Source organism: Nelusetta ayraudi, unplaced genomic scaffold (genome assembly GCF_046127955.1).
Source record: "Nelusetta ayraudi isolate G7.1 ecotype Tasmania unplaced genomic scaffold, CSIRO-AGI_Nayr_v1 ptg000026l, whole genome shotgun sequence".
NCBI classification, from domain to species: Eukaryota; Metazoa; Chordata; class Actinopteri; order Tetraodontiformes; family Monacanthidae; genus Nelusetta; species Nelusetta ayraudi.
Genome location: NW_027466076.1, coordinates 12,401,319 through 12,415,607, shown reverse-complemented (window position 1 = coordinate 12,415,607; position 14,289 = coordinate 12,401,319). Strand labels below are relative to the sequence as shown.

The following is a 14,289-nucleotide window of genomic DNA, read 5'->3' as shown; positions in this document are numbered from 1 at the left end:
CTGCGGCATTTTTTATTTACGTTGAACGTGTGCAACTTTACTTTATATGCCAAATGAAAACGCTTTACGGTTATTTCTATTTCAATTTTAAGTGGTTGATATAAAAAAACAGCTTTCTGAGAGTTTAATAACACACTTACAACACATTTATTGCATGTTTCAGAATAACTTTATTGACAGCATTTGTGATTACTGTTCCAAAATATTGATGTCCCGTTAGCTTTCGAGATAGACATTGATCCCTTTAAAAAAATAAAAATAAAATAAAAAATAAATAAATACATGCTGATCTGTCCATCTATCTATTTTAATTGTGTATGTAGAGCGGAACAATCTCATTCCCACTCACAATCTACGGTAATATGGATAACGATGTTTTGACTTACGGATTCATTTTAAGCAGATTTAAAATGAAGAACATTCAAAACTCCTGCTAAACTGTGCACGTTTGTAAAATCCTATCGGTATGAAACGATAACTGACTGGTTTTATATAATCACATAGAACTTGACTGTTTCATCTTTCACTTTCTAAAAGTAACATAATGCAGTTTATACAAGTCAATATAGTTCTGACGTCCAGTTGTTTCACGGGATTTATATTTGTTTTGGTTTATTTCATTGTTGAAGATTTAACAGAGACCAAAAACTATTGCCAAAAAGCGTTGGCATAATGCGACATTGTGTGAATGTTACATGTATTAGATGCTCGCCAGTCACTTTGTGTTTAATTTATAAGAAGCCCGGTCTTACAAAAAAAGCTTCGGAATGATTGCTCAAGTGAATGTTTTTGTGTACAGTGCACAATTACAAATGTTTAGATAGGTCAGAATACGTAAGTTTCGTCTTTTAAAAAAAATTAAAATAAAATTAAAATTAAAAAAAGATAAATGCAATGTTCTATTCATCCTTTAAATTAAAAAAAATATTTCACATCGCATTCTCTTAAGATAATAGCATCTATTCAGCTTTAATCTCAAAAAGGGGGCTGTGCACGAGGTGAAGACACATTGAGTCTGACTTTAATATCGTATCTAAAGTGTGGTTTCCGTTCCTATATGACTTTGCTTGGACGACCTAAACTTCTGCCAAGCCCAAATACAATGTGTGATCGTTAAAATATGCAAATTAGCTGTCCTCACTACCTGGTTAAAAAAAAAATAATAATAATAATTTGCGCGTGCGCTCTTCACATGTGGGTCACGCGAAACTGCATTACATGCTGCACTTCATCCTTCCACCAATGAGACGAGGAAAAACAACCTCGGTTCTACAAAATGTGATTGATGTGACGGGGTTTTAAAAGGTGCCTCTGAAACTTGCGGGGCCCTAACTTACTCATTCAAATAGTAAACAGATGAACTCAGAGCCGGTGGGGAAGAGGTCCAGAGCAGTAAGCCCCCCTGGCCAGAGGCCACCAGCCCCCCCGAAGAGCCAGGACCAGAGGGCTGGGAGGCAGACACCCCATGGATGGAGGAGAGGGAGCACAACCTGGCCCCCGGATGATGGATGGGGACCCCCAGGGCAAGAGAGAACCAGGATCATGCCCTGGACCAGAACCCAGCCCCTTCACCCACTGGACAAGACAAGGCAGGACAGAGAGGCTGGTCACATGGAGCAGCCTCTGAAAGACTGCTTTGACTCCACAGACTGGGACGCATTGCAGGGCTCTCACAACCACAACATGGACCAGATGGTTGACTGCACTACGGACTTTAGAAACTTCTGTATGGACGCTGTTGTGCCAGTTGGATCTGGACGCTGCTTTACCAACAACAAGCCCTGGAGAACCAGCGGCATCAAGGACCTTGTGAACCAGGAGAAGAAGCTCTTCAAAGTTGGTGAGCGACAGGAGCTCCAGCGGGTCCAGAGGGAACTCAGAGTCCAAGTCAGAGGCGAAGGAGCAGCACAGAAGGAAAAATGAAGAAAGGATGCAGAACAACAATATGAGGGAGGTGTGGGAGAGGATGAAGACCATCACTGGCTGCAGCTCAAAGAGAGGTGGCCACTGTTAAAAAAGCTCCCAAACATGTTGTTTAGTGGTCACCACTTGGGGGCGGTGTTGTACCTCTGTTGGCCACCGTCATTCACTCATTTATTATCTAGGGCTGTGTCTCAATTCAGGTTCTGCACCCTTGAGACCGGGTGTCCTCCGTCTGAAGGAAGCGTTCGTAGACTTCCCAGCCTAGAAGGACGGACCAAACCCCGCCTCCCTGGTAACCACTCGGGAGGGTCTAGCCTTCGGCGTATTTCCTCGTTTCGTCACCGCCGTTCCCTCCGGCTGGCCAACCCCGGAAGTGACCTTTTTATAGTATCAAGCTAACCATTGGTTCGCCATCTAACGATGCCGTTGGATGATCAAATAAATAAAATCCTACGTTAAAAACTGGACACTTTATGTGAAACTTCAATATTTAGATTTATATGTCGTGTCTTAACCAGTAGTTAATTTCAGCTGACTTCCCAGGATCCCACGATGCTTTGCAGCAGCACGCAAAGCACCATGGGATACCCAAGTGCGCGAAGGATAGTAGCGGTGCATCCTTGGAATCGGCTAAAACTAGTGCGTATTTCCGAGGGCGCATTTTGAGCGTCCTAAGCACCCTCGGGAATTGGGACAAGCCTTCGCGCAGTGCTATGACGTAACTTCCTTCCAAAATGCGCACTTCAAGGGCGCAGAACCTGAATTGAGACACAGCGTATGCCTGACTGCACCTGATAGCGCTGCCAGTCAGTCAGTCATCAGCCTCCCTGCACGTCACTGCCCCCTATCGGTGCGGCACGGTATTGTCTGCCTGGCCTGGTGTATTTTCACTGCGCACTCATGGCCCATTAGAAAGAATACACTGGTCACAAACATTAATTTAATGTATTAGACAGCCTGTGGAACTTCAGCAGGTGTAGTACATGTAGTAATAGTAGTAATCGAGCATGACAGACAGATAGACAGACAGATAGATAGATAGATAGATAGATAGATAGATATGAATACATTTTATTTGTATGGTGCTTTTTAGAAACCTCAGACACTTTACAAGGTCATTAAAATAATACAATCAATAGTGTAGTGTGTCTGTTGATGAGCACCATGGTCTTGGCCTGGACTTGAAGAACCAACCATCTCTTTGAAATGTCCCAATGTCGATCTCCACATGATCTTCTATGCTCACAGTTTGTCCTGTGAGCTCACTGGAAGAGTCTGCAGAGGAAGCAGAAGATGAGGGTGTCTACCTCTCAGCTGCAGCAGCTCACCATCTTCACCACAGTGCTGACTGGTGGAGGCGTCGCCACCATGTACTACCTACAGCAGAGTGAGTTCCATTCACTAACACCATTCACACCTTCACCTCTCTGTGTGTAGGAAGAACTCTCTGTAGCTGCTTCAATGGACCATTCACCCAAAATAGATTTCAGTCATTTTCACTTATTTCACAGTGACAAACAAAACAAAGCATCCCAGCACTGCAGGCCACCAAACTACCAGTGGAGTTAGAATCAGGTTCTTGATGTCTGAAGATTCTGTCTGTCATGAACAGAGTCAGGTTGGAACCACAGCGGTGTCGTCTAGTTTGTTCTGGTGGGTGAACTACTGGAATCCACCAGCATCAGGCTCAGTGATGCAGGAAGTATCCAGCATCCACATTAGTGCTGGATTCTCTCAAACACATCACAACCTAAAAAACATAATTTTAAACAGGACAGTTGAACATTGTGTCAAAACTTATACGTCTCTGTGGGCCTGTTTTTAGTGTTTGTACGTTCATTCAGGACCTTTCCTAGTGGTTATTCTGCGTATTGCTGCGTATCACATAGAGAGACTCCACCACTGGTGAGCCATCCTTTGAAACAGCACAACAGTCGTCAGCGCACGACGACAGCGAGCCCTCCACGTCAACCACAGTTTGCCTAAGCACATCCATATCCGACCGGATGGCTGCCACGACAAGCAGACAAACTAAGGTAGAAAACTAAAAATATAGACATGTAAATATTATGAAAATAGCCCTATATATTCATTTGAGAAAGTTTCACAGGAGCTCCCGCAGGCACTTCTTAAGCCGGAAGTCCGGAAACAACTGACTTCTGTCCACACTGGCAGTGGTGCCATCGTTGTACCCGTTGTGCCAATTAGAGGCGCCGCCTGTTGCAAGACAAGTGTCCAGGTTATAAAGCAAAGTCTCGCTATTATTCCTTGCTCACGTGTCAAGCGTAAGGCGTTGCCACGTTTTGGTTCTTGACGGGCACCATGAGCCACATATTTCTGAGAAGACACGTTACCTTGCTCTCCCCCTTGGCCTTCAGCGCGGTAGTCGATGAGGTGGGATTTGGTATCGAGAGGCGTCTCGGTGGAGCCTCCCGGCAACCCAGCAGCACTCCCGCACAGACAGAAGAAGAGCAGCAACAGTGGAGCAACTGCAAGACAAAACACACGGCTCAACCGCAGCACCAGAACTGGTCCAGACCCAGAATGCATTTCCCCGCCCACGGCGTCATGTCATTTAAATGCTGAACACCAGAGGATGGGAACATTTTCTCAAAGTAGGAGTAGCTTTGGATTTGCTATAACTACTTTTGTCTGATTTGACTTGACACTGCAATTTTTTTTTTTTCATGGGTCTTGAACACATTCAACTCTACACCTCCTGACCAGAGTGAGTAACTTTGTATGCTTACGCAGTGAGAGCAGCAGACCCAGGCACAGGAGACCAATACCAGCAGGTCCCAACCCTGAGTTGTTTGCTGGCTGCCCGTTTTCCCCTCGTTTCCCACAAGTCACTCCATCCTCACAGGTGCAAACTCGGACTTTAACCCTCTGTGGCTCTGGACAGGCTTTTCCCTGCTCGTCCTTCACAAGCACCTCCACCTCATACTGACGTGGCCACAGTGTCCCCTGTGCCCTCAGAATGGCTGCAGTGTCTGCCGCGCAAATCAAAAGGTGTAAAAAAAAAAATGCAAACTGCCACTACCATTTCACAAGTGGAGAAACTTGTCATCATTTATTATTGTCGGCTTTTTCAGATTCACGTGAATGTGGTTGCGATTGAGCTTAAGGTTTGAGTTGATAAATGAATCCAATTTCCTCCTCACCGTTGAGGCGCTCCACCTTCCATTTGCCTTCAGTTCCCTCGGGGATGATGCTAAAGTCAAACGGCGGTCCGTTTGGGTACGAGACCTCGTCCTCAGCTGCCACCGTCACAGAGTCGAATGGAATGCACACGGTCTGTAATTCAGTGGTCAGGGTGGGACAATGGTCGTTGAAGTCTTCCACCTGGATAGCGATGGTTCCAGTGGCTGTTTGTGAAGGCGTGTCTGTGTTGGACAAACAGGGAAATGGGAGAGGAACGGACATCGGTTACCATGGGACCTCTGTGAGTCAGTGAAGTTGGTTATTTTTTTACATCAAAAGACTGAGACGATGAGATAAGTCTACCTTCACTAATTGCCAGAACTTTGGCACGGTACGTCCCGCTGACCAAGAACTTTGATTCTCGGTCCGGCATCTTGCGCAGTCTGACGTGACCTGTCTTTGGGTCAATGATCAGCCAGTTTCCTGGGTCATAGCCCTTGAAATACCTGCAGGACGGAACACTTGTCAAGAATAAAAAGCAAAAGAAGTTGTTTCAGCCACAGAGGCTCCAATGTAGTTAAAAAAACAAAACTGACCTGACGTTCTCTGCTGGCTTCCCAGTGTCGCCGTCGATTGCTGGGTAGTGAGCAATGACATTGTTTATGTTAAAGGCAGTGCCTCCTTCTGAGATGGGGATGGCTTTGACCTTGGGGTCAAATACTGCCCCCTCAGGCTGATTCTGGACATTGACTTTCACAGGGTAGGTTTTATAGATTCCTGCTAAGTTTCCTCCTCCTCCTCCTTCTTCTCCTACTCCACATCGTCCCACTCCTCCTCCTCCTCCTCCTCCTCCTCTTCCTCCTCCATGTACTTTAGCTTTGTTTCTCACAACTATCCCTAAGTCCAGGACCGTCACATCCTTGTAGTTCACAGCCTGTAAAATGGCAAACAAAAAAAAAAAAAAGTTGACTTTTGACATCAGGCATTGTTTACTTAAATAAGAAACTAAATTGCTCTGTTTGATTATGGATATGTCGCATTGTATTTGTCCATTTTGCCCATTAAAGTTCCACTAGCACTCCTGCTGCTGCTGCTGCTGCAGCTGCAGTGGTTGCTTGTACTGTCGTCTTTTTTTTTTTTTACCTTGTCCAGCATAAGGATCCCCTCGTTGGTGACCGGGTCTGTTTCGATGCTGAAGTACCCGGCCTCGTTTCCTTTGGAAATGTGATATACAGCTTCCCAGTTTGCAGTGTTTTTCAGGTCTAAGTCAGATGCTTTGAATCTCATCACCTCCATGCCCTGTGTGTTCTCGACAATGCTGCCTTCGTACTGCGGTGTCAAAAAGACAGATTTGATAAACCACACCGACCGACTGGCATACAAAAAACTATTTTCTCCCTATAGAGACGTAGAGGAGATCTCTACCTGCTCCTTTTCAAGTGTGGGGAGGTTGTCGTTCACGTCCGTGACGCTAATGGTGACTGTTGATGTTGCGGCGTTCCCACCTGCTGCGCCATACAGGTCTTGAGCTTTCACTGTCAGGGTGTGCTGATCCGCTGCCTGGAAGGAGAAGATGAGTCACTGTGCTGGCAAGAAAATCTCTGACCTTGCCCTAGATCAGGGGTCCCCAAACTACGGCCCGTGGGCCACATCTGGCCCGCTGCGTGTCTCTGTCCGGCCCGCTGCGTGAAGGCAGTCATAATCCCCCCCACGTAACTTTGCCGACACGTTAGCGTAGCGCGACAGCGATAGCGCTCCCGCTCAACAGAGCAAAGACGTTATCGCTATATTTCCGACCAACACCCCCCCCCCCCCGTCTACGAAAAAAATGCCGGGACGTTAGCGCCATTTCCAACCAGCCCCCCCAATCTACGAAAAGAATGCTGGGACATTAGCGCTATATTTCCAACCAGCCCCCCCCCCTCTACGAAAAAAGTGCCGGGATGTTAGCACTATTTCCAACCAGGCCACTGCCCTAGATTGTATAAAATGACAGATAAGTGCGACGGCGGTCCATAACCTCTCTGTCCGGAGGAGTTCTGACACAGATGGTCCCATTGCTTTTAATGAAGAAGATGTCGGCCGGATCCTGGTTGACGATGCTGTAGGCAATCTGAGAGTTTGGGTTCCCTGGTTCATCAGCGTCAGTGGCAGTTATTTTTAATACAGACGTCCCTGCAGAACAGTTAAATGTATGACACGTCAACATGCCCTTTGCAGAGGCTTACTGGGTTTATTGGCCAAATGATATCCTAATATTATATCCACAGCTTGCATCATACTCAGAATGAATGAATGAATGAATGAATGACACCAGACGAGGGAAGAGTTTTAGGCACCGCTGGAAAATTCACTCACCTTTAGCACTGAGCTCGGTAACGACGCCAGGCTTTATTTCTGCAAACACTGGAGTATTGTCATTCTCGTCTACTATTCGAAATGGCATTGGCAAATTATCCTGTGCCAGGGTGCCGTCTCTGTAATGAGCCGCACCAGATAGCTGAAACAGAAAGAATGCAGAACCTGTTTGAATTTTTCCTGCCTTGCACCTATAGTCGCTGCAACATGGGCAACATTAGCAGGTTCGGACAATATAGAAGCTCAATTTCAGAGGCAGTAATATTAAAATATTATATAATTAACATTACTTTGACAGTACATATAACTTACTCTGTAGAAAGCAATCTCCTCCCTGTCAAGTATTTTGTTCACACGAATCAATCCAGTGTCAGGGTCGACTTGAAAGACGTTGAACGGGTACTGGTCTGAGCCGTTCCCAGTGAGGGAGTAGACGATATTACCAGTGCCATCGTCGAAATATGAGAAGATCTAAATAGAAAAGAAAATTTTATGTGAAAATGAGACAATGAAGAAAGTTAAATTCAACACCAGACACTTTTCAAATCAAACACTAAGCAATGTTTATTTAATACAGTTTTAAACGACTCAGCCAACATCACACAGAGTTTTGGGGCACTGTTAAAGATAAAGTGTTTTTAAATCCCCAGTTTGCTACGTGATGGGCAAACATCTTGTGTTTTGTGAAACACGGAAGCCTCGGTCACACAGTCACAAACAACCGTTGTGTCACTGTTAAAATTCCAGTTAAATGTCCTTGTTGGTTCTTGCATCACAATCTTTCATCTGCACTGACATTTTTGAATGAAGGAAAACACGTTACCCGACCAACAGTCTCCCCTGTACAGTCAAAGTTTTCTTTTAGTGGCTTCCGTGGGACAGACATTGCATTCAACAAAGCAGCAGCCTGTAAGACAAAACATTAGGTTATGAATTATGTTGGAGAGAATGTGTACAGTCCCATGTGTCTAAAATGTAATGTTTGAGGCCAGTGGCAGCTTTTTTAATTTTAAATGTAAAAGGTGCGATTCGACAAGTCGGATGATTTCTTTTTTGCATTTGATGAAAAAAAAATATGCCTCAACCGAATTTAGTTTATAGTGAATTCCACAGAAAGGCTCTACACAAAGAAAATAAATCTATTTAATTATTTGTTTTTTTTGTTTTGGAATATTTTTCAGGATTTGGATTTAATTTAAAGAATGAAAAAATAAGAAAGAACATAAACCTTTTTATTGTGATGATTGAGAATTCTCAAGAGATGAACAAGAATATGTTTTTTTTTTTTTTAAGTATTGAGATGAAAATAACTATTCCTTCTTACCCGCTTAGTCCCGAGCTCAGGGTCACGGGGGTCTGCTGGAGCCTATCCCAGCTGTCTTAGGGCAAAGGCAGGGTGACACCCTGGACAAGTCACCAGTTCATCGCAGGGCCACATAGAAACAAACAACCATTCACACTCACATGCACACCTACGGACAATTTAGAGTCTTCAATTGACCTCACATGCATGTTTTTGGACTGTGGGAGGAAGCCGGAGAGAACCCACGCAGACACAGGGAGAACATGCAAACTCCACACAGAAAGGCCCCAGGTCCAGGCCCCGGAATCGAACCCATGACCTTCTTGCTGTGAGGCGGCAGCGCTAACCACTGTGCCACCGTGTCGCCCATGTATGTATATGTATGTATATTAAGGGTGTCAAAGTTAACGCGTTAACGCGTTAAAAAAAAAAGAAGCATCCTGGCCACCCACCCGAAAGGAACCCCCGTAACAAACCCACAGCAACACCTTCTCATCCCTCTTTACCCAGCCCTGATCCCCGCCTTGTCCCCCATATGTTACCCACGCATCCCTTGTCGCCCCTCCTTACCCCAGCCTTGATCCCCACATTGACCCTCCCCCTACCTACCTACCCACCCACCCACCCTGTGTGAAGTCTGGAAAAGACACAGAAGCTCTAACCCAAAGACGTGTCCTGCCCACCCACCCTGCCCGTCCCCTGTGCCACCTGCCCACCCCTTATCGACCCTCCACACCCAACCCTAACCCCGGCCGTTGCGGCTATTGCCCTGGGTCGCAGAACCTTTGATGTGTTTGTCTGTGGGGGTCGCAAGGAATGTGTGACCCACGAAGAAGGTCACCTTCATGTTTATCCCAGACAGCCAGGTGTCCTACCCTGGCCGAATGTCGGTCATCTCTTGCAGACTGGAGCTGGCCCTGCACCCAAGAGGAAGCGGGACGTCCAGACGGTGGAGGTGGTGGAAGTTCCTCCCATGACAAGGAGGGAGGGGCGGGGAGTGCGCTCCCTCACTGTGAATGAGTGACGATGGCTGTGCGAGTATTACTTGTTGCTGTGTGCGAGTTTGGAGTTAGTTTGGTTTTGGTGTGATAGCGTTACAAATAGTTTGTGTTAGGGTGTCTGATAGGGTTAGAATAGGGAGTGATTGCTGTGTCCAAAACAAAAAATTTATAAAAAATAAATAAATAAAAAACTCCACATGGACTCTGCGGGGACGTGGCGTGGGGGCTTGAGTGCCTCTGTGGTCACAGGGGTCCTCCAGAATGACCATGTGTAGTACAGCTGACTTGTGTTGTAAGGTAGTGTGCTGTGCTACACGCAGTCGTTATGGAGGAGCCCCATGACACCAGAGGTCAAACTTAAGAGTCTGAAATTGAAGAAAAATCACCTCAATCTACTCCAGATGTGGCCTGAAACGTGCCTCTAAGGTCGATTTTGGTATTTAAAAAAAATAATGGGACTTCATAAATACATAAAACTACAATGTCAATGACATGGAAAAAAATCTCTCTCTCTCTCTCGCATCTCTCTACGACCTTCCTGTCCGGTAATACGAAAAAATTTTTTCCAGAAGTGGAAGTGACGTCGAAGCACACTTCATGCCACCTGCACTTCCACATGAGATCTGTCTGTGTGCAACATTTCAAGATTTTCACACATTCGCCCGCGGAGATGTGCTCATTCAAAAATATGTCACGGGCATGACTCTAGAGCCTCAGCAGGTGTAATGGCGCATCTAGACCGCCAGAGGGAGCCATAAGCAAGCCGTTGGCAGGCGCACCGCCTAGATGGCGCCCTAATGGCAAGACCAGTGGAGGGGAGACACCGGGTGGACAAACAGCGCCTATTCTGCTCCGTCTCCGAGGGGGTGGAGACCCTTTTCTAATCCTAACCCTAATTACTAAAAAATATTTTTTTAAAAAAGACAAAAAAAAAAAAAAAAAAAAATCGCAAAAAAAGATTTAAAAAAAAATCACAAAAAGACAGAAAATAACCAGCAAATATGGTAATTGCACGGGCTGGAGAGTGGGTGACTGTCTTGTACAGACGCCACCCTCGGCGAGATGGGGCCCCAGCTTTTGCACGCCGGAAGGACCGTACGATCTCCACTTCTCGCCTCGGCAGAAGATGGACTCGGTCCATTTCCCCTAAATGACCTTCACGTAGCCCCACTGTCGAGGGGAGGGGCTTCGGGGAAACTGGACGATCCCTCTACCTGAATTACGTAGACTGGATGTCTGTTCTTGCAGCTCATTTAAAACCTCTCCTTCCACCCCACCCCAACCTCCTCGCTCCACCCAAACATGCTGCTTGACAGCAGTGAGAGAGCCTACAAGTAGATTCTCTCTTCACCACCAACGGCAACATTCACAGACACATGAAAATCCAAGAGGACCTGGACAGTGGCCTGAAAGTAGAGCTATTCGCGGGAGCGGTCGAGGCTGGCATCATCACAGTGCAGAAATATGAAACCTGACGTAGACGAGTGTTTCACCGCCACAATCCGGCCCAGACGTTCCGACGGTGCGTTCGCCGTGAACCAGAATCGTTGGGGAATTCTGTGTGCCAACGCTGCTGAACTTTCCTGCACGTTCAAACTGTTTCCCTCTTGTTTTTAGGGCTAGGGTTAGGGTTACCCTAACCCTGTTCATGATGGCCTTGAAGACCAGGAGGGTGACTCAAGGTTCTCCCACAGCATCCTGGCCACCCACCCGACCGAGACCCCGTGACCCTGTTGTCACTCACGTGACAAACCCGCAGCAGATTTTTTTGAACTTCTTTTTCCCTGCCCCTAAAAAGATTTGTGGGGCGTTGAAGTCTCTGAATGCTGCCATTATCAGTGCGGAATTGTGTCTTCCCTCCCATGTGTCCCATTCCATAAACCTTCTCATCCCTGCTTACCCAGCCATGATCCCCACCATGTCCCCCATCTGTTACCCACCCACCCCTTGTCGCCCCTCCTTACCCCAGCTTTGATCCCCACATTGACCCTCCCCTTACTTACCCACCCTGTGTGAAGTCTGGAAAAGACACAGAAGCTCTAACCCAGAGACGTGTCCCGCCCACCCACCCTGCCCGTCCCCTGTGCCACCTGCCCACCCCTTGTCGACCGTCCACACCCAACCCTAACCCCGGCCGTTGCGGCTATTGCCCTAGGTCGCAGAACCTGATGTCAGAGTGTTTGTCTGTGGGGGTCACAAGGAATGTGTGACCCCCGGAGAAGGTCACCTGTATGTTCATCCCAGATGGACATGTGTTGCCCAACGGCAACAACGGCCGGCGCGGGTATTGTGCTGGTTCGTAGAACTTTCGACGTGAGACTGTTTATATTAGGGGGTCACAAGGAAGGTGTGACCCCCAAAGAAGGTCACCTTCATATTCATCCCAGACGGCCAGGTGTTGCCCAACCCTAACCCCGGCCGGCGCAGCTATTGCCCTGGGTCGCGGAACCTTCGACGTCAGAGTTTTTGTGTGTGGGAGTCGCAAGGAAGGTGTGACCCCCGCACATTCATTACATTGACCCTTGCTCCAAAACCACAGTACCTGGAAACGGATGGATTTTTTTTTTTTACATTTTATGATTTGTTCTGTTTTTTTCTTTTTTTTAATAGCAAGTTCATGGTTTACAAATAATTCTGTTGTGTTTTGTTCAATGACAAAGTTTTTTTTTTTTTTTTAAATAAGGACTTGGCCATTATCCATGATCTAGAAAAAAGTTCCATTTACATCAAAAAATAAAATAAAATAATAAAAACACCCATAACTCTTAACCCTTACCCTAAGCCAGGACTCTTTGTTAGTAACTCTGTGATTGGTCTTGCGACACACCACTGAGTTACGTAAGCCCCCACTCCGCGTCAACGCAGAGTCCTATGTGGAGGACCTAACTATCCCTAATCCGAACAAAGCTGTCCCTAGCTAAAATGTTAAACCCTAACGCATGCAAAAGAACAAGAACAGGAACAAAACATGCAAAGAACACGGAGTGCAAAAGTGGAACTCGGAGTCAAAATAAAAAAGGAACAAACCCCTGCACCCACAACAAAACCCTAACCCTCTTGTTCAGCCATTACAGCTACTCTTTTTGCTGCAAAGGCTTTGTAAGACCTCTTGAGGATCTTGGCGTCCAAGCACCTCTGGCAGTACAACTTGTATGCGGCACCAGTTTTCATCTGCCTGTCTGTGGAGATGAATGACAGCTCCTGAGCAGACCACACCTTGGAGGTGTTTGCAGGTAGGCACAAGGACTGGGACCTCTGGAGTGGGCGCAGGTCATCCTGGAGCTCCACTGCCTGGACGTCCTCCTCTGGGACTTGCTCCACCTGCTGCTGGTGTTCCTGCCGCCGTGGGCTGGCCAGTCGCGCTGGTTCCGCGAGGCAATAGGGGATGTCCTCGTGCAGCTTCCAAATGGTCATGTTGTAGACCTTCGGGAGGGTGAACCGTGACTGCCACTTCTGGAGGTCTTTCTGGGAGACGGTGTTGCTCACTTCTGTCAGCAGGTCTCGCAGGTGATTGTAGTGGACGTAATCGCCGTTCATCAACATGCCAACGCAGCTGACAAAAGTGAGGACCCTCAGCCGGATGTTGGGGGTGTTCTTCATGCCGGGTGGGAGTCTGGCAAGGCCCTTCTCCATCCACGCCATGCCGTTCTCCCTGTATTTATCAAAGATCCTGGAGTAACACAGGGACCTCCTCTCAACCTCCACGCACACCTGCAGGGTCATGCTGGCAATGCCGGAGATCGGGAAGGGGTCGAAACCAGCACAGTGGACCTGCACGTAGTCCTGAAAGTTCCACCACACTTCTCCGAGAGGTCCTGGCAGAAGGTGTCCAGGGCCTAGGCGCCGATCAGCCTTCCAGGCAGCTGGTTGGACTTGAGTGCCACGAAGGGGATGTCGGTGTTGCTCTTGTAGAGGTCTCCGAGCAGCCCCCGTGATGGACGGTGCAGCTTCCAGCGTCTGGCACAGAGGGAAGAGACGCGCTATGCGCTGGATCTGCAGGTCAGAATGCTAAGGCGCAAGCTAATATACTCTAAAGCTAGCTGAAATGCAAAGGCACTAGCTAATATACTCAAAAACTAGCTAAAATGCTAAGGTGCTAGCTTAAATGCTCGAAGATGCAAAACCTTACCTCTGTGCTCCCTCCAGCATCCTCTCGCTTGTCTGCCAACTCCCAACGGAGTGTGGTGAAGTGAGAGCTCAGTGTTTATGGTCTGGCTGCCTTGTATTATCTAAATGGAAAACGCTATATCCTAAAAAAAAACAAAAACAAAAAAAAAAAACAACTTGGACATTAATCAAAAATAGTGTTTTTTTGTTTTTGTTGTTTTTTTTTTTTACTAAATGCAATCTACATGCATGTGTTACGGGTCCCCAGGATTGAGGACCACAATAACAAATACTGTACCTGTATGAAGGAGGTTACATGGAGAAACAAAGACACAGTTGGTGCTGTGGATCGTTCCAGAATGCATCTGAGATTTACTCACTCACATATATCAACAGTCACATACACACGATACTTTGCCGTTTCCAATGATATTTAGCTCAGTTCCACATACT

The 14,289-nt window shown here is 46.9% G+C and overlaps 1 protein-coding gene across 1 annotated transcript; it reads right to left on the bottom strand.

Moving 5' to 3' along the window:
- Positions 1 to 4,027: 4,027 nt before the first annotated feature.
- On the bottom strand, positions 4,028 to 13,452 carry LOC142889912 (desmoglein-2.1-like). Its single transcript, XM_076028589.1, has 13 exons — positions 12,808 to 13,452; positions 8,249 to 8,332; positions 7,738 to 7,896; positions 7,426 to 7,567; positions 7,088 to 7,242; positions 6,493 to 6,627; positions 6,211 to 6,396; positions 5,664 to 6,001; positions 5,431 to 5,573; positions 5,088 to 5,309; positions 4,674 to 4,916; positions 4,278 to 4,412; positions 4,028 to 4,140 (listed from the first exon to the last, which is right to left on the bottom strand). The coding sequence occupies exons 1-13, from the start codon at positions 13,450 to 13,452 to the stop codon at positions 4,028 to 4,030; spliced, it is 2,700 nt and encodes an 899-aa protein (XP_075884704.1).
- Positions 13,453 to 14,289: the final 837 nt, after the last annotated feature.

Excerpts from the sequence above, each read along its gene's own strand:
- LOC142889912 (XM_076028589.1), bottom strand. The coding sequence starts at position 13,452 with ATGACCCTGCAGGTGTGCGTGGAGGTTGAGAGGAGGTCCCTGTGTTAC. Across the intron at positions 6,628-7,087 it reads GAACTCCTCCGGACAGAGAG|GCAGCGGATCAGCACACCCT; the intron begins GTTATGGACCGC and ends TTCTCCTTCCAG. Across the intron at positions 4,141-4,277 it reads AGGCCAAGGGGGAGAGCAAG|GCGGCGCCTCTAATTGGCAC; the intron begins GTAACGTGTCTT and ends GTCTTGCAACAG.